The sequence below is a fragment of the Cyrtonyx montezumae genome, unplaced genomic scaffold (genome assembly GCF_038088225.1).
Source record: "Cyrtonyx montezumae isolate F1298 unplaced genomic scaffold, pur_monq_1.0 scaffold_45, whole genome shotgun sequence".
In the NCBI taxonomy this organism is placed as follows: domain Eukaryota; kingdom Metazoa; phylum Chordata; class Aves; order Galliformes; family Odontophoridae; genus Cyrtonyx; species Cyrtonyx montezumae.
Window position 1 is genome coordinate 650699 of NW_027072051.1, and position 19398 is coordinate 670096.

The window sequence follows — 19398 nt, forward strand, 5'->3', positions numbered from 1 at the left end:
AAACATCCTTTTCCAGTGAGGAGACTCACAACTGAGATTCAGATTGGCCATAAAGGTAACATGTGAAACATCATCATCTTGTACCAAACAGCATGGCTCAAATGGAACAGGTATTGCAAATACAAGGAAAGTATTTCTAATTGAACTGTTTATTCTCTGAGGTATCCATGCAGTGATAGAAATAAAAGCCACTCGGTATGACAAACCCTCTGCTATACTTAGTGGCAGAAAACAGACAGAATATTCGGCAATATCTGAAACTCCTTATCAGTTTATGGATTACATCACTGGCAGCTGTACTTATCTGTTTATCTGAAACTGGGGCTCCTTTTCAAAACCACACTCGAGCACTACGTCTGTTCTGCTCTCCTTCTGGACAGGACCCTGAGCCTTTAAGGCAACGCTCATAAGCCCACAATTAATAACCATTTTTCAATTGCAGTGCCTTTCCAAATGCCCTTTCAGACATCTGTGGTTCCATGAAGTGATATTCAGCTGTTTTGAAATGAAGGACTATCAGAAAAAAAGCCATGCTGCACATTCTATCTGGACACCATCTGCTCATGCAGCCCAGTCCTCCTCGCTCTCTACCCCACAGAGTGAAGGACACTTAGCAGCAGTCAGCTGGAGATGCCACTCAACCCAAGGCACTGCCAGAACCACTCAAGCTTATCAGTCATTTAAACACAAGTTGTCTGCTGCAGTCCAAACCACAGAGCGGGCTGAGATTAAGCAAGAACACAGCAGGAAGGTTCCAGCAACAGATCAGCAAACAACCTCGAGCTGTGCTGGAGCTCTCTGCTGGTGGGCATTCCCACAGCTGTGTGTGCCTGCTCACCACTGCTGCAGAACTGGCTGAACACGAGGCCAGGTGAAATTCTCCTCCACGCTGTGAATGAATGGCCTATCTCTACAAGCACACCCTGACACACTGGGTACCTGTCCCATTTATACTCTGGTTGTGCCCAGAGGCAGCTACAAACAACCCCCCAAAGCAGCCCCTGCAACGTGACCAGCTCTGCACGCGAGAGCTCTCACAAACTCAGTGAATCAAAAAGGGACAGCAACGTGAACAAAAGGAACCGAAGGCAACTACTGAGCAAGTGACAGAAGTACAGATGTAAGCACTACTAAGTCAGGCACTCGCATGCAAAATGATAAATGAACAAGTTATCTAGTTTCCCATATGGTGATACAGGGGTGGAGAGAACAATGGCTTGTCCTGATCTAAATGAAAGGCAACGTACTAGAACTGCATACCTGTGCTGATAGATAGGGATAGAGGACCACAAAAAAACTGAAGCATTAATATAGGGAAAAGATACCCTAGGGGAACTGCCTACAGGACTGAAGCAGAGCCTTAAATTCAGCCTCACCTGTTCTCTTTCTCCTCTATGTCACTGGCACTGCTCAGTCTTCTGGGGGCTATCGTGGCAAGATAGCTCTTGTTCTCTTTATCCTGAGGAAACAAAAGTAATTCAGCTGTAAATCTGATGCACCTACAGCACATCCAGTGTCAAATCAATTCACAAGCAGATTTATTCAATCAGAAGTATTTTCCTGTCTAAGGACAACTTGTTCAAGGCATTTTCTTGGGCAAGAAACGTGGGAGCATAAAAATATTGACATTAAACATGATTTCATAACAGCATGTTAGTGAATAAAAGCAGCTTCTCATTAGAACTACTTGAAATTGGGCAGCACAGTTATGGCTAGGGAATACACAGAGTGGGATTCACAAGTACAGCTGGTGGACAGAGAGGGAATCCATTCAGATGATGCTGAAGGAGAATTCCCACAGCAGTTACACGCTACTGTCTGGATTTGATATTTTCTGGAGAAAAACAGGCTGTGCTGGATTGGCAGCCCACTTAGAGCAGGAAACAGGTCAAAGGGGCACTGAGCTCCAGTTCTGCAAGGACAGCTGTGCCAGCACTGCAATCGTTGGAAAAAAAGTGTGTGCAATAAAAACAACTAGAGACACCTAAATCTGTTACAGGTACAAACACAGCAGTAAGTGACAGTTAAAGGGAAGCTGTCTCAAAGCTGCAAGGTAAGCACCTCAACTGGGATCTGCTACAAAATCTTTCTGCAAGACGAGCCAAACCTTTTCTCTGCTGTCCAATAACGCAGATATCCGAGGGCTGGACGAAGAGCGATGGATGGAAGCAGCCTTATCTCTCTGTGCCTCACGGGTAGCAGCAACCTCACTCAGCATGTTGTGGCTGCCCGTCTTCCGCAGACCCAACCGCCACGAGGAGGGCGACTCGTCCTTCTGCTCATCCGACTTGTTGAGCCAACTGAACTGCAGAGGGGCAAAGGAGCACCACAGATTCAGGTTCAGAGGAACGTTTCGCTTCGTGCTGGGCTGCACATAAACTGTGTATTTGATAACGTGCACAACTTTGGACTCCACAGCTCAAAAGCAGTACAGGAGTAGGGGAAGAGGTTCAGATAAAGGCAACAGGTAGAGAGAGAGCTTCTGTGAACACACTGCAGGCACAGCAAGGCCCTGAAATGCAAACTGCTGGAAGGTGGGAAAGGAACCCCGCTACGTTCTCCAGCACATCTGCTGCTCAGGGCCAAGGGCAGGATGCTGCAGTAGTCAGCTCTGACCAAAGGCCTGTCATAAACCTGATTACACCACATTCTATGCAACACAAAACATCTGACATTATCCAGTATAAGTGGATCTACCCACGAGCTCTGCCCCTCAAACTCATTTAACAACTTTGCAAAGGTTAAAGTTATCTTGCAGTATTCCAGAAGTGCTCTTCCTTAGCTACTGCTATTTTAATGCAAATGCAGTTAATCTCCTACACTCCACTAATTCCTGCTCTTCCAGTCTACTGAGCTCCTCAGCTCTACTGCTGTTACACAGTTTTGACACTTTGCTCAGAGAATGCTCAAATCCACAGCAAAAGCTGCTTCTTGCAATTTCTCAACAACACAGATTAATATCTCCTCAAATAGCAGGCAACTAATGTTCCTATTTACCCAAATAAAACTCAATCTGACAGTGGCAGGTGCAGAAGAATCAAGGTGGACAATGAGGAGAGTTTGGTGAGTGACACACTTCGGACTAGGATGTCAAACTCAGTGCTGATATCTCAGTATTACCCTTTGGTGAAAGGTCTGCTGGTAAGAGATAGCATCAGCTACCTCAGAAGGGACAGTGACACACAGCAGTTGTGGCATGTAAGGTTTCTTTGTGAACACAATTTGTCTCAGAAAGTAAGAGTCCAGAAGGGCCACACAAATATCCTCCTCTGAGGTAGTTACTGCTGTTAATGCAGCACCTTTATCAAAATGGCTTACTACTGTGCCTTCCTGAATTGCCCCTGACAGTCAGCCTCACAGTGCCCATCTCCCAGCTGACACTCTGCTTTCAAGCACTGTTTCAGTCCCCACTGATTCCAAATTCACTTACTCTTCTGGCAGATGCAGTGAAGGAGTTGGACTCTGGTGGTGGTATTTGCTCAGTGATGCTGGGCCTGGTGTCATGGCTGGAGTGGTTGGCAAAGGACTCTTCCTTCCTTTCTACAATTTTAAAGAAGAGAAATCAAATGTTTCAGTGTCACATTTTCCAAGGACCTTCCTTACAAGCACTCAAGCTCAGAGCTGCCGTGACCCAGGCATGCCTTAGGTCACAAAGATGATACATGGTATTTTCTCCTGGAAAAATATGCTGATCTGAGAGTCAGCTTCTTTGTGCACACCAGCTACATTCTTCTCTGCATGTACAGTCGAAGTAAGATTTGAGGATGCCATTAACAACTAAGTAAAAAAATGCAGTTCTCAAATTCAATTCCTATCACTGCTTGGGTAACTATTAAACCTCAAACTGTACTGTATCTTACCTGACTCCTTTTCAGCATCTGATTCTGAAGCTTCATCTTCTTCAGCTTCTTCCTCTTCTTCAGAGCTAGAGCTGCTCGAGTCCTTGTTCTCTTCCTCCATCTCCATGGACTTCAGCCTATCTTCCTCATAGAGAATTTTCTCTTTGCTGTAAGAGACAGGAGTTTTACGGATTACCAAGTGAGCTACTTCTGAGTTCTACTTCTCAGCAACACACAGACATGATTTGCAATGCACAGAAGGTGCAAAAGGACAAAGTCAGACCATACACTCCACATGCCAGCCCTTCCAGCACTGCGTAACTCTGCAGGCACCTCTCAGAGCAAAGAAATGCTGCCTCCTCTCTTCCTAGGAGAACACAATCCACCAGCAAGGCTGTATGGCTCTGCAGCTGCAGAACTGAAATTCTCAGCCCAAAGGTCAAAATGATAATCAGGAAGAGAAGCTGGGGACCGCCCAGCAGCCCAACTCCTTGTCCTGCCATTCAGTGGGTAAGGTAAGAACCAATTAATATTACATTTCAAAGTGCCTGAATTTGAAAGGAGTCAAGAAATAAACACAAACAGCAGTAGACCTTTTAAAACCAGCCGAAGTTTACAGATGCTGCCCTCCTATTACACTGCACAGCTTTTTTTCAAGGAAGAGGAAAGAAACATACTTCATGAAGACTCCACTTCGAGGCTTGCCATTCATGTCGGCTTCAATCAGCTTATTCCTCGTCTCCTTCTCACTTCGCAGCTGTCCGAAAGTCCAAGAAAGAACAAAGAGAGACATCTCAGCAAGGCAGCTCAGCACACCAAGGACACCTCAGCCTTGTTAGATGAAAAATACTGTGAATTTGTCCAGCAAGCTCCTTCAACGGATGCACATCTGCAAGAGCACTGCATGTCTTGGTCCAGTGCCCCGTGAGGACATTGCTACAGACACAGAGCCCGTCCTCAGCCTGCAGCTGCAATGCAATAAGGCTCAACAGGAGTGTGCAGCAGTCTCTGCTGAGACCCAGAGTCAAACTGTGACTGCCATGGTCCTGCCCTGCACCTGCCCCCGCAGACACAGCGCTGCAGGTCTGCCCACGTGTGGTTGGACACCCACAGAATCAGGCTGGATTCAGTTTAAAATTAAACAAATGGATAAAGACTGCAATTAGAGGCTTGCTTTGAAGCCTGCTTCCTTTGTACCATGCCTAGCCTGGTTATTCTTCCTCTTTTTTTGATAGAAGGAGCTGATGCTGGCACAAGAAGTACGTACTCTGGAAATACAGAATGTAGGAGAAGGATTTTTCCCTTCTTTCCAGTTCTGCCAAAGCTTGCTACGTTCATTTAATAAATGGGAGATGGCCTTTATCTAGTGCTACCAATCCAGAGAGGAAGGGGTTGCTATGTCCTGCAAGGCAAGCCTAAAAATGGGTTAGCACACATCCAAAAAAATCTCGGGGCCATTCCTGTTGCTTTTCTTCTGAAGAACACATCTATCTGCACTATCCTGGTACACCCAGAAGGGAGGGAACCCACGACACGACGCTGGTAGTATTTATCAACACCTCATTTAGGGAGAGGCTGATTAATTTTTAAAAGCTTTCTGTGAATGTTAAGGATGCTATTTAAGGGCGACAGCAGCTGTGCTATGATCAGAGCTCGAGTTCTGCCACCCACACCATCAGTTCCTCAAAATACTCCACTGCATTTCACCAGCACCGTTCTCATTATGTCTGCCTCTGAACCCAAGGCTTTAAGTGATATTTTCTGATTTTTATTATTATGTTGTATTTGAAATGGTGTGGGGTTTTTTTTGGAAGCATCCAAATGATATAATTGCACAGACCAGATGAAACAGGAAAGCATGCAATGCCCTTCTGGCCCGATGACTGACTTTCCTTGGATCAAGATATATTTTGCCTTTTTTTCCTTTTTAATGGCAACTTTCTGCTAATAAATCCATCCAGCATCTCCACTGCATTGCAAAGCAGTGCAACATGGTTTGAAATTACTGATTTTTTTTCCAGCCTTGAGCTCCCTGAAGTTTATTATTCTCGTTCAAAAGTTGCCCCCATTGTGAGAGGAGCAGACACGGTAACAAATCTTTCCCAGCAGAGACAGTGTAATTCCTCTGATACAGCACAACGTGGACTTGGGTAATCACTCATTAAGTAAAGAGTACTCTGATAATGCAGAGCTTGCCAGCAAACAAAAGCAATTAAAGGAGTAATTCCAGAGATTAACTGCATATTCCTCAGCAGCTTGCACAACTGTGCACATCAGCAAACCTTGATACAGTCAAGTCACCCAGTTCTCCAGATTTCTACCTATTGAAAATGCAGGTGCATTTAGAGATCCTCGAGTGAATGACATCAAAAGCAGCTGCAGCTCCACCTCGTGCTTCTGTTGATGCCACATGCTCTACAGAACACCTGTGCACAGGTGAAGGTAACTGGATAGGTGGAAAACGATCTGCCAAAAACTCACCACTGTTTGTTTCTTCTGCAGCATTTCCAAATGCTCAACCAGTCCCTCGTCGGCCACGTCGAACGGTGTCTGGCCCTGGTGCAAAAAAGAGGACAAGAGGCTATTCAATACAGCATGCCATTAACACTCAAAAAACCACTGCTTATCAGCAAAGCATTAAACTGAACGTGCACGACTGCCACTCTGCCTGGATGCTGAGTACTGAAAGCCAAGTGACAGTGGTGGAGGCTTCCTGACACAGTGCCTCATCAGAGCAACTTCCACCAGGGAAGCACAGCCCCCTGACTGCTGTGGTTCAAATCGAAGCCAGGACTAAAACATTTGAGTATCTGGGTTGTGAAAAGCACACTCTTGGACTGAGAAGGATCGTGAAACAACTTGTTCCACTGCGCTGCTGTGTACCTGAACCTCCTGGAGGGCCGCCCATCAGCAGCAGGCCGAGGAACCTGGGGGCTATTTCCACATCTGTGGACATTCACAAATAAGAGAAACCCCAAGGTACATTTGCAGCGTAATGAAACTTGATGGCTAGTGATCACATACAGACCGTACTGCCATCCGACTTAGCAAGGTAATAGTCTCTGACAGGAAATATCTGGCAACTGACTGTAGCAAATACAGTTGTGTCTGTTTCTTTTCATGTCTATCAAAATAGAAAACCCACACGCCTTCTGAACACTGTGGAGAAGCTTCTGATGGCATTAAAAACAAAAACAATTCCCCATATTTTGAATGCCACAGAGCTCACCATGCTAAAGTGGTGCCTCCTCCTGCAGAGATTTCTTTCACATCAGTTTCCAGTACACACAGATGCACTCAGACCACACAGTGCTACAGTTCCCTTACCAAATTCTCAACTGCTTTCAATCCCTGATGCTGTTTCCAAGTAAGTACAACTTTGCTTCCTGCTCAGGAGCAGTCACAGTGTGAGTGAGTCTGCTCCAGTGAGAAGTGGGACCACCACTGCCAGGACATCACAGCACAGCAGGGAGGGAACACAGAGCAACCACGGACGAGCACACTTCAGCCCCATGGGCTCTTCGAGCACACTTCTAGCTATCAGCACAGAAGTGGGGGTGCTTTCCTTCCTTTCTATTCCCTGACTCACAAATGCCATATTCTTCTTCACTCAGCATTGTGAATTTTATTTCCTTTTTTACGACCAATACAGAAGAACAGGAAAGATTTCATGCTGCCAGTGTCTCAAGGGCTCACGAGTTTGCAGTGCTTTACAGCTTAACATTAGCAAGCTATTTTGCACTCCAAGCTTGTTCTTCTCTTGTTGTTTAACATGTCAGGGTTACCTTGAAACAGGAAAACACAGATTAATCCCTACCCCTTCACACTCTCGGTCCTCCAGTTTCATCACTGGCGTTTTCCAGCAATACCTGAAATCTTTTCCTCCTTCCTCCTAAAGAGCCTTTATTTCCTGTTGCTTTTAAATGCTGCAGTGCACATGCAGAACCGCTCACCACGTAACCTGTCGTGCTGCTGGATCCAACTGATAAGCAATTATGGCAATGAAGTTGATACTCATCTCACTATGAAACACCCTGCACGTTGTGCCAGCATCTGTGCTTACTGACCAGCTTGTTCCTGACGTCCATGTCACACAATGCCTCAGCCAAGATGGAGCAGGCTTCCTTCACCCCCCAGTGTGCAGCAGCGTGGAGCGGAGTCCAGCCATCGTTGTCCTGGACATTCAAATTAAACCCAGCCTGGATCAAGAGCCTGAAAAAGAAGCAACACCGATTCCTGACCACTCAAGAATGAGTTCTGTATTCTCTCCAGAATGTTATCTCTGTTATAAGTGAGTCAAGCACAGCACCTGGCATGGAAAAGGCATTGGGTAACTCAAGTTTGGTGTTGGTTCTACTGGAGAGCAAGAGCACACGCTGCAGGAACGATCTGCAAGGAGACAATGCTGGCAGAGCTGCCAGGCAAGAGGCAGAGATACTGCTGACTGCAATCAGCAGCTGTTAAATGAGTAGGTTAAATAACAGACGACTCCAACTATGTGTTCGTGCAGATCAGACTTTGCAGTTAAAGCAAACCTTATCCAAGCAGACTGCCTGGGAACTTCCTTACACTCCATTTTCTGCCGTACACCTTCCACCTGCTGCCCCCTCCATCAGACCAACACACTGCACTGCAATGCATCTGGGGCTTGAATATTTAAAAGCAAACCAAAACAGAAGAGAGACAACTTGCCAGGGGGCGTTCCCACCCCCCACAGCCACCTTCCTTCAGCTCACAGGAAATCTAGGATGACCCCAGAACAGTATGAATGGCTTTGAGTCTCCTGCAGCTTCACACGGATGCATTACTGTGCTAAGTAAAACACAGAGGTGCTACAGTGCGCTTCCCTGTAAAAGAAATGTTAAATCAGGTGCTGACTTTGTGTCCATTCTCCAGCTGGCAGAAGGGAGGAACACAGTTATTAGGAGACTCAAGGTCACAGACAAATTCTGTGTCTCATTTGAGTTAGCCAGCTGCTGGCTGTCAGCCCCTCTGTATTTAAACTTACAGGGTGTCCATAAAATACACAAGAGTGGAACCGTGTCAGCCCTCTGTAAGATCTGTTTATCACGACAGCACTCAGTGCCAAGGAGTAGCTGATCAGAAGCGGACACCTGGCAAATGGCAAACACAGCTTCCATTGACCAGAGAGAAAACCTTCCAGTGAAAGCCCATGGGGCCAACACCCACATTGTTCAAAGCAGTATTAGAAGCTCCATCCATCCATTATTAATGGGGAAGGAAGCTTCACAGTTGGCACATCGTGACTCAGTGCTACCTGTAAAAATATTAATGCTGCATTGCCAGGAAGCACTACGCTGGGCAAGCTTACGTTCATAATGGGCTTATTAGTGCTGAAGCAGAAGCAGGACTGTTAGATGGTGGGATCTCTGTTTCTGTTGATGGCTACAAGAGCAGCAGCATTAAGTTGTGAGGATGCTGAGGTAGAGGTGGGCACTGCATTTTTCTCTGGCTGTGTAAACTGTCGGGGTGTTTGTGACTGCCACGCAGCACGCACTGTCACGCTCCAGCTGAAATTATCCTTTCATCCCCTGATGTGTTTGACTTGCTGGCTGCCCTAAAACTTCTATTCTAATAGTGAAACTTGACCTTCTAATTTCTGTCTTGGTCTCAGAAGAGCTTTCATGTCTCTAAAGACTTAAGAGGTATGAAAGGCAACCTTCCAGCCCCTATGTAATCCTAGGTAGGGCACCATGGTTGGGCATATAACTCTACTGAGCACTCAGACAGCGGGCCCATTTCTCTCAACAAAAAAGCTGGATGTGTTCCTCAGGAAAACCTCAACTCAGCACAGCAGCCACAGGACAGAGCTCCTACCTCATGACTTCGGAATAGCCCTTTGCTGAAGCGACGTGGAGAGCTGTGGCACCTGTCTGAGGCTGCTTCACATCTTCGATTCTGCCACTGTTCAGCCACTGTCGGGCATCCTGCAGCATCTGCTGCTCCTCTTCTTTTCTTGCCAGGTCTAGGTCTACACCTAAGACAGCAAAGTGCAGAAGGGATTCTCAGGTGAAAGCTCTTACGCACTTACCCTATTTTTCATTTGCTATACACGACTATTAGCCTCTGCCTTCTTCCAAAAACATCATTTCTAGAAGCTGGGAGACCTCTGCATCACTGACAGAAACTTCAAAGCCATCTGACTTAAAACAAGAATAAATATTCAAATCTGAAAGCCGAGTTGCAAACTCTCCTGGTCAACTGCTAGCTTAACTGAATCAGCCACAGGCTGAGGGGTTGTACTGCAAATACGCCATGTTCCAGACTAAAAGCACCAAGTAATGAACTGCCATTAAAAATATTGTGCGAGATGCACAGAAATGATCCTAAGACATCCTCTGCAGGAGCAGCACAACCCCAGCTGCTCATTCCAAACTCAGCAAGTGAGCAAGCTGCATGCAGAGGATGCACCAGGGCCACTCGTGGCACGTGTTCTGAAAGACATTTCTGACCAACTCCCTCGAGCAGCAAACCCCACATTAGGGTAAAGCAGTTCTAAATTGTTTCATGAGAGGAGGTGGAAATAAAAGGTCAAATTAAAACAATCAAGAGAGATGTTGAAAAGGTACAGGCCCTACACATCAGTTCTTTCACTACAACAACATCATCACCAAGGAAATTGTAGGGCACTAGGCTTAAAAAAGAACAAAAAAATCCACTTATCTACTCAGACCGTGCCTTGAGAAATACTGCACGATATTGCAAAGACTAAAATTGCAAACGGCTTCAAAACAAGTTATAAATTTGCACGTGAGCAGCAGCACAACTGTAGGTATTACATGGGATGCCACACATGCTCAGAGTTCAAGGGAGACTGCACAAGTCCACAAAACAGAACCCCACGGTGGAGTCACGAGTACACAGAACGTCTGGCTCAGGATGCCTCGAGGCAGTGTCTGCAGGCTGAGAAAATACTTGGGAGGGAAATCATGCACACTCGTCCTGTTCTTGTACTTGCTCCAGGCATCTGCTTTCAGCTACAGCTGAACACAAAGCTGGAGGGATGCTTATCTGGAGTTTATAACGCGTTTATTCCAGCAATTATCATCCTTTTAAACTGTGTCAATGGGAAGCTTCTCAGCAGAGACAGATGGTTGTTTCAGGGCATCTTAGCAGGATGCTACTAACGTGGTGAGGCAATGAAAAAGCCAAACGGAACCCTAAGAAGCATCAGGCAAAATATCTGCAGCAGAAGGAAAATTACTGCCTTAATGCCCTCTCAGGTTTTTGTTATTGCAGTGCACGTTTTCATTCCCCACTTGAAAGACAGACAGGTTACAACCTCCAGGAACATCCCTGATGAACTTCATAAGTGGGACTTATACTTCTTACGCATACATACAGACACTGAACCACTTGCAGATGAATTTCATGAGTATAAAGAAAATTATACACTGGCGAAGCATTCCTTAATTAAGTCACTGTCCAAGTCACTTGTACAGCTTTGCAGGGACAGCTCACAGACACACCTGATGAGAAAAGGGGAAATAGCAGAGCAGATGGGCTGCAGGAGTCTTGGGAAGGATCAGCATAAAGCAGGTCACTTCGGGCCGCTCATGCCGCTCCTGGCCCCTACTCTGAGCACGGCTGTGAACCTCACTTCTGCATTACCAAGCCTTAGTGAAGCCAGACCTCTCATTGGCACCAGAGGTCAGAATTTATTCTCACTTTTAAAATGAATGGGTCTAAAGAATCAGCTTTCAGGACCATGGTGTCCTGCTTCTAAGAATCCTACTAAAAAGGACAGAGAATACACAACACAAATCTGCACGTGTTCTAAGTGGAAATGCCTCTGCTACCACTTAGGAAAGATTTCACATCTCCTTATCCACAGAGGAGCAGAAAGCCTACAGAATTTCTTTAGAGAAACCCTCATGCATTCAATCCCATCGCTGACTTACCTTGTTTCTTCACTTGTTCCAGAAGCAGGTCCTTCATGGCTGCCTCCTCTGCAATGTCAGACGGAACTTCCCCTTCACTGTTCACAGCAGCCACGTTGGCTCCATGGCTAATTAAATACCTACGTGAACGAGAGCCGTGCCAACAAGTCAGACCTCGAGTGCACACTTCTGAGCAACTGGCACAGGAAATCAAGTGGCAGAACAAAGTATATCACCTTCTCGTTCAAGTTCACTTATCAAATTCTTATCTAGGAAAGTTACTGTTAAGTGCAAGGCTCCTGGTCAGTGGCTCTTGCAAATAACTTTTGCTTCTCTGGAGCTACCGCAGTGCCCCCAGTTCTTGCACTCACCTGAGGGACGATGTCTTTAATCCAAGCTATCCTCAATTCTTTCATTTGTTGCATTCAAAAAGGAATTAACGTCCCTTTCTACTCCTTATGCAGCACAGGTCTCACATCTGGACAACTCCCAGAGCAGCCTGTTGGTGCACTGGTAGTAGCAGTACCTTCTCTGGGACAAACACAACTGTTTTGCCCTTTGTGAGCATAACTAATGTTCGGATCAGGTGCAGACTGTTATTGCAAGGCCTGGAATCAGTGAGCGTGCAGAGACTCAACTCTTTATCGGGCTCACTTGCAGCAGGTCACTGCTTTGCCCTAAACATGGGGGCAAAACTCCCAGCAAAGAGACAGGAAATGCAGCTGTAGCACCTCCTAGGTAACACTTCCAGTTCTGCAGAGGCTCCATTGTCTCTGTACCCACTCCTAAGAGGAAGATGTGCAAAGTGTTACAATACCCAGAATAGCCTGAAACTCACTCACTCTGCTATGTTCAGATAGCCACACGATGCCACCGCATGCAGGGGGGTCCAGCCCTCGTTATCTTGCTGGTTCACATTGGCTCCATTTTCTACAAGGAACTTCACCATGTCCAGGTTCTCGTCTATACAGGCCTGGGGGAAGAAGAGGAGGGAAGAATTGAATCAGAGCATGAAATGGCACATATTTAGTACCACCTCTTTATTCAGCAGTGCTTATTCTCCTGACTATAACAAAGTACAACTTTCTCTGTTAGCTCTACAGACCCAGCAAGCTATTGAAGAGAATGACAACCCTTTATTAGCTGCTCTATTAACTGCAGAGCTGGAATTTACAGAGACCTGCTAGCTTTGAAGTTGCCAGAAGAAAACCCAGCTGGATTTTCAGGTCTCACAGTTCTGGAAGGTGGAATTCCTCCTTCCCTCAGATTCCCAGCTACAGCACACTCCATGCTGCATTTACAGGTCATTGGAGGCTGCTATTTAGGGATGAGCCTGCAACTTCACACGTGTCCAAGCGCACGTGCCTCGCTAAGGAGCACCAGGCATGTCTGGGAGGCAAAGGGAACCTCTGACCACGCGCAGCTACAGGCAGCAATGCTCACTGGTCTCCATTTTCAGCACTCAGCCAAGCCAAGTTCTCCTGGGCAGAGCTTTCCTTTGAGGACAACCACTTTCTGCCAACCAAAGAATTGCCAGGGACTTCATCTCTTAGCTCCACAGAGCAGTGGGGCCGTTGCTTGGTGCCTCTGCCCATCTGCTCAAGGAGCACAGCACAGCAGGGCTGCCTGCACTCAGAGCACACAGCCGAGTTCAGCCTCAACTCCTTCCTCCTCTGAGTTTATTGGACAGCCAGAATGATGAGGACAGAGGAAAGCAAGGAGCTCCCCAATTCCAGTTCTGTGATCTGCTGGGTGCTCTGCTGAGCTACCTGCAAACATCATTCATCAAGAGTCAGAGGGCAAAGTTCACCTCCTGCTTAAGCAAAGCGGGTTTCCTGAGGTTAATGGAGGCAGGAGAAGAAGATGGAGAGGAAGTAAAGCGACCAGTGTGTCCTCCCTTAAGTACTATTAATCCCCAGACTTAAATTTAGGAGAGCAGTAAGTTGAGCAACCTGAGAGGATCTATCACCATGCAAAGTTCTCCTCTTCTATTTGATGCAGCATTCCTCGGTACATGGCACGAATAACTCACATCAGACAGCAACAGCACAAAGCAGACACTGCCTCCCAGCCCCAACAGCGAGGAAAGAAGGAGCACTGCCTTCTTGGCAGGGGGGTATTCACTGCGAGGAACTCTCTTCTATTTTGCTGCTGAAATTTGCTTTGCAGAAAGAAAAACAGACAGCCAGACTCCTTACTTTCAATTTTGGGCAACCCTCACATCCCCGGCAGAGGATCAGCACAGAGCACATCTTCCATAGGGAGGAGGTGCTCGGTTTCTAACGCTTGACGCAGTGCACCCTCTTCTCCCTCCTCTGTAACACATGTAGGCCTTCACCCACAGGGACACGCATCTTTGCCACATTGCTCTTTAACATTTACATTACAGTAACAAAAAGGGCCACCAGGAAACTTCACACAACAGCTCTGCAAAGCTCTGCTTCCTGGCGAGGCTCGTCCAACGGCCAGACACAGATCTTTATCTTGAATGAAACCTCATTATGATAACATCGTTAGCGTTCGCTCCTTCCTCGGAGCACACAGAGCACTCCGCACTGGGGCAGCCTCAGCTCCAGTCCTGCATGCAGGTTTGGGTGCCAGGCTGTAAGGAGGACACAGAGATACAACAGAGCAGCAAAAGGAGGGGAAGGCTCTGGAGGGACGAGCACGAGGGGTGGCTGAGGGCACCGTGCTCGCCCACCCCAGCACGCCAATGCAATCAGTGCCATGCTCTCCCAGAGCAGCTCTCATCGGAGCTCAGCGTGTGATCTCAACGGGCCAGGCTGGCAGCACACCCAAGGACAAAGCTGGCTGAGAGCACGCTGCACTTCTAGACCCACGGAGTAAAAATTTAGTTTACAAACAGTATATTCTATCACCCAGCGTCATACAATCACGGAGTAAAATAGCAGCAGCAAGCACACGAGCTCGGAATCAAAGTCAGCCAGGAAACCCGTAATAACTCCTGTGGTTTTAATTTGGGCTGTATTTAATTCTCTGGCACTCCATCCTCCATTGCTCAGGAATTAAGAGAGAACTCACTTCTGCCTCAAGAAGACGTGTATGTTGCAGAAAGGGAAATGAAGAAAGCCCTGCTGCCTCAGCTCCCATGCCTCTGCTATGAAGACATCAGTCCTGTGACAGAATCCTATCCCGGTAACTTCTGCTGCACAGAAGAGTGCAAATCTAATAATCCTACAGCATCCCCCTCAGCTAACACTCCTCACAGCTCCTGCAGAGAGGTCACGCTCGGTAATGCCACTTGTCACGTGCAGACACAGGCTGCTCAGACACGCTGCTGTGACACTCGGGGTGTCCGACCAGCACAGGCCACGCTTCAACTCGACTGCTCCAATCTCCTCCGTGTGGGTCTCACACCAACACAGAACCTCTGCCTGTGCAAAACGCTGCTGTTACATCAGATGGCACTGGCACCTCGCTGGCTTAGGTGCTTTGCTTGCCCACACCTCTAGCTTTCTTCTGCTGAGTTATGTTTCTATGCTGGAAACTCAACCTGAGCTCATTCGGATGGCAGAGGCTGCACCACCCATGAGCTGCAAAAGATTCTGCACGAGATACGGGACAACAGGATTATCTTTGACAGTATCAGACAGAGACACATCATAAAGTCCACTAAAAGGTTTTGTTCCAGCTAAATGCACTCCTGCAGCAAATGCAGGTGATGAGAAGCACTGAACTCGAGACTGAGTACTCCAAACTCCATCTGAGACCACTCCACCATGGCTTAAGGAGGTTTAAATCCAGACTGCCGGCCCCACCTGCCCCAGCCATATGCTCCTGCACCTTCCCATGCACGAGATTTTCCTCATCCATATTTTCAAACTGTAAATTAGAGCTCATAAGCAGACACAGCCAGAGGGCAGCCTGCCTCCCAGCAGGCCCAGCACGGAGTGCTCCCAGCAGGACGAGCCCAACCTCCCCCTTAAGCTCTCAGAGGTTCCCCTTGCAACTGCTGCTAGGGACAGAGCTTGACCACATCGCTCCTTAACCTCAGACTTAAGGCGATTTTCTGTGCCACGGCCTTATGGCAGTGTGACTAATGCAACGGGAGCACCTTGAGCAGTCTTAGAAATGGTTAGAGAGCTACTGCAAACCACAGGAACACACTGACAGCAGCGACCACTAACTGCTAACGCACCGGGCTGGGAGGAATAGCAGAACATTACACTACAGTCACAACACAGAGGTCACAGTCAGAGAGATTCAATGACAAGATTTATATTCTCCTGACGTAAGTCTAAAACACGTGGAACGAGGCCAGGCTGGAGCTGGAGACAGTCAATCTTCCCCTGAACGCAAAGGAAGAGTAAATGTATGATGTCAGTGTAGCAGGAACAGGCAGCACCCCACGAAGGAAGGCGAGCCCACTGACAGCTGAACAGCATCAGGGATAAATCCAGGAGCACGAGCGAGGAGTTCACAGAAAACAAAGAGAAAAGCGCTCCCGAAATAGCCTCACAACTGTCACCAGTAGCAACTGTCAGCACCGGGAGGTACGACCTTGCTCTGTGCCCCACAACCCCAGCTCTGCTCCAGGGCCTTCTGTCACAGCTACCAGGAATTCCCCTTCCGAGCAGCACCAAAGCTGCTCTGCACCTCCTGCCTCTTCTCAGCCCGTCTGCTGCCACGTCCCATGCAGGCACTGCTGGGCCAGCAGCTCAGCTCTCGTGTCCTTGCTCCAAACCCTGGTGCACAGCTCATCCTGACCCGATGAGATGGGGACTCACAGGAGGAGGCGGCTTCAGTACCAAAAGGCACGGGGAAAAGGGAGAGAAGTGAGCTGGAAGGACTCATCCATCTCCTCTGATCAAGCAGCCACGTTGCTTTTATTTTTTAAGCAGCAGCTGGGCCATACTCTGCACGTGAGCAGGAAAAGAGATACGGGTTATGTCCGAAAACAAAACCCAACAAGTGGAAGCACTCGGTGGTACCCATGGCAGTCAGCAAAAGAAGCTAACAACAAATCCCTTCTGGTGATTAGCACAACAAAACCCAGAAGAGCACAGGGGAGAGGATGGGCACGTGCAAAGGAGTAATTATTGCTCGAATGTTGTGTTTCTGAGATGAAACAGTGGCACAGAACATCAGATGAAGAATGGCTCAGAAAACCACGCCTGGAAACGCCCTGCACCTCTCTATGCACACTGGGGACAAGAAGTGAGCAAAGAGGAGGTAGATGCAAATATCAACGCTCCAGACTACCACTGGCTTAGCTGAGTGCCTGCAAGATTCCTGACAATTAGCAGGACTCGTGTTTTAGCCGTGTTGTCTTTAGCAGCATCGCTTCGCTGCTGCCCCGTGCATTATCTGTGCCCCTCATGCTGCAGCATCCAGCACTGCCTTCTTTGGGCAACAGGAACCACTGCTTTTAAAGAAAGAGGTGAAAAGAGGTCAGAGGGACACACGCAGTGCTCAGCCCACCCCAGCAGAGCACAGGCAGTGCACAGGCACACAGCAGTGTCGGCCCTCCTGCCCCTCGCTCAACATTTCCCATCCAACAGCACTCAAAAACCAGCCAGGCCAGCAACGAGCACAGTGCTGCCAGGATCAGCCCTCGTGCCTCACGACCTGCTCCCACCTGCCCACCAGACCCAGCACCACGATGCTCCACCACTGCTCCAAAAGACCCAACCTGGATCAGTGCTTTGCTCCATCTCCCCACTTCCCTTTTCACCATCTCCCCACTTCCAACGTGATTTCAATGCCCATTCTTTCGGCAGCAGTTGGAGGCTAACACTTCATACCATCTGAGAGGAGCTTGAAGCCAGTCCAGTGCTTGATCGAGTGCCAGCACTAAAAATAAAGTCTTTCTGTCACTGAAAAGCAGGGGCTGCCTGTTTCCTACTGGTGCAGAGCAGCATTAGCATTTCAAGTCGCACCAGTTCAGCCGTTCTGACCACCGAGTGTGTCACTGCTCTCCACTCAGCCCGTGCTTGCTGGCACTGGATCAAGGCATGAAATACAAAATCCTGCCCTTAATTTGAGGAAATTTTAGTCCCTGACTGAAATAACTACGTTTCGTAATTAAAAAGCTTCACTTCTGTGTGGAAAACAGACATCTATTTACCATGGGTTTACTTAGCAAGAGAACTCTCTGCTGAGCTGTTCATCAGCTCTGAAGGCACTGCATCTCATAGTGCTGCACCTACTGACCCCGATCCTACAACGCAGGCCTGCTCCCAGCACAGCCCTGAACAGCAGCTCCAAATGGCTTTAACACCAGCTTGGCAGACAGAAGAGGACAGAACAGCCCTGCTGGGAAAGGACTCACAGGGATCACAGAGTCCAGTGCCAGTTCTGCTCACGACCACACAGAGCTCGACAGCATCCAATGCTCCCCGAGCTCCAGCAGCTCGTGGCTGTGCCCGCTGCCTTGGGGTGCCTATAAACAGAGAAGGTGGCAAAGGAAACCACGTGTAGAATAAAGGCTCTGCCTACAGAGGGGCAGTGCTGCTGGCTGCGTGCGGGATCCCTGCAGCTTTCACAGTGACTGAGCACCAGGGAAGCTGCCACGTGCCCAACTCTTGTCAAAGCTCTGCACCACATCACTTGCTGGTTGGAAGATGGACACAGCCAAGGCGTCAACTTTCCCCAGTGACATTAACCATCACCGAGAACTGCGGTCTCTGTGATCAAAGGGACCGACCTGGTCCAAGCTTTTACGTTTTCCCTAAGTGAAATGTACACCTGCTTACTTGCTCCGGGTGCCCGGCATGGTTCAGATAGCAGCAGCCCAGTACAACTCCTGGGTGCTCTGTCAGGACTTCTAAGTGTCACACAGCCCTGCAGAGCTGATGCCAAAAAAGGACGCAGACAGAAAAGGGTAAAGCAATAAAGCAAGGGGAGGAGCACAGGGCAAGCAAGCTCTCCACCTCCAGAACTACTTGCAGAAGCAGCAGCCAAGCAGTAGCTAGGCCAACTGGTGAACCACACCAATTACTCAGCCTTCAAGTAAAACAAACCCAGGTGGGAGTCCAGCTGGAGGATGGCTGCTTCCACCTTCACTGCACCACGTGCAGCATGCTGTGCTGCAGGAGGGTGGCACGGGCACGGTGCTGGCAGCAGGCAAACCTCACACTGAGTGCCACAATATGGGTGGTAAACATCTAGGAGGGGGCAAGGGCTGCTGCCAGAGCCAGGAAACAACCTCACCTCCAGGCAGCTCACCCCATTGCTGCTGGGGGGGGAGGAGTGAGCATCACACAGGAACTGGGGGCAGCACAGGGCAGCCCCAGCTCAGTGTCAGCTGCGAATAAGCTGATAAAGTTTGCTGCCGAAACTATCCAGGAGAGGAAAGAAAAGGACGGATCTTACAATGCTGGGTGACTGCTGAGAAAATGACAGGTGAAATTCAATGCGGGGAACTGTGGAGTGGAATCATAAGCAAAAAAAAAAATACATCTAATGCCGTGCAGCAAAATGAAAGGCTCCAAGCTTATTACTGCCATTCAGGAACAAGCTCTTAGGATTATAAGAAATGACTGTAGGAAAACATCAGCTCTGGGCTCAGAAGCAAAGGAAATTGTCTGGAAAGGAACAAAACCAGAAAATATCATTAGGTCTCCATATAGATAGATGGTACTCCAGGCTTCCAGTGCCCCAAAAATTCCAGGCTGCTCCAATCGAAAGAGATACAA

The 19398-nt window shown here is 48.1% G+C and overlaps 1 protein-coding gene across 7 annotated transcripts in view; it reads right to left on the minus strand.

The window, feature by feature from the left end:
* The window catches only part of PPP1R12B (protein phosphatase 1 regulatory subunit 12B), a 115875-nt gene that overhangs the window by 87957 nt on the left and 8520 nt on the right, over positions 1-19398 (minus strand). For all 7 annotated transcript variants that reach the window (XR_010622878.1, XM_065747466.1, XM_065747463.1 and 4 more), the window contains exons 2-11: positions 12583-12713; positions 11762-11880; positions 9678-9837; positions 7907-8051; positions 6321-6395; positions 4517-4596; positions 3861-4006; positions 3431-3540; positions 2108-2305; positions 1377-1459 (exon numbers count right to left, since the gene is read on the minus strand). Coding sequence is in view for 6 of the 7 variants with exons in the window: in XM_065747466.1 (XP_065603538.1) it covers positions 1377-1459; positions 2108-2305; positions 3431-3540; positions 3861-4006; positions 4517-4596; positions 6321-6395; positions 7907-8051; positions 9678-9837; positions 11762-11880; positions 12583-12713 (1247 nt within the window). In the remaining variant the exon portion in view is untranslated. The remainder of the gene's footprint in view (positions 1-1376; positions 1460-2107; positions 2306-3430; positions 3541-3860; positions 4007-4516; positions 4597-6320; positions 6396-7906; positions 8052-9677; positions 9838-11761; positions 11881-12582; positions 12714-19398) is intronic.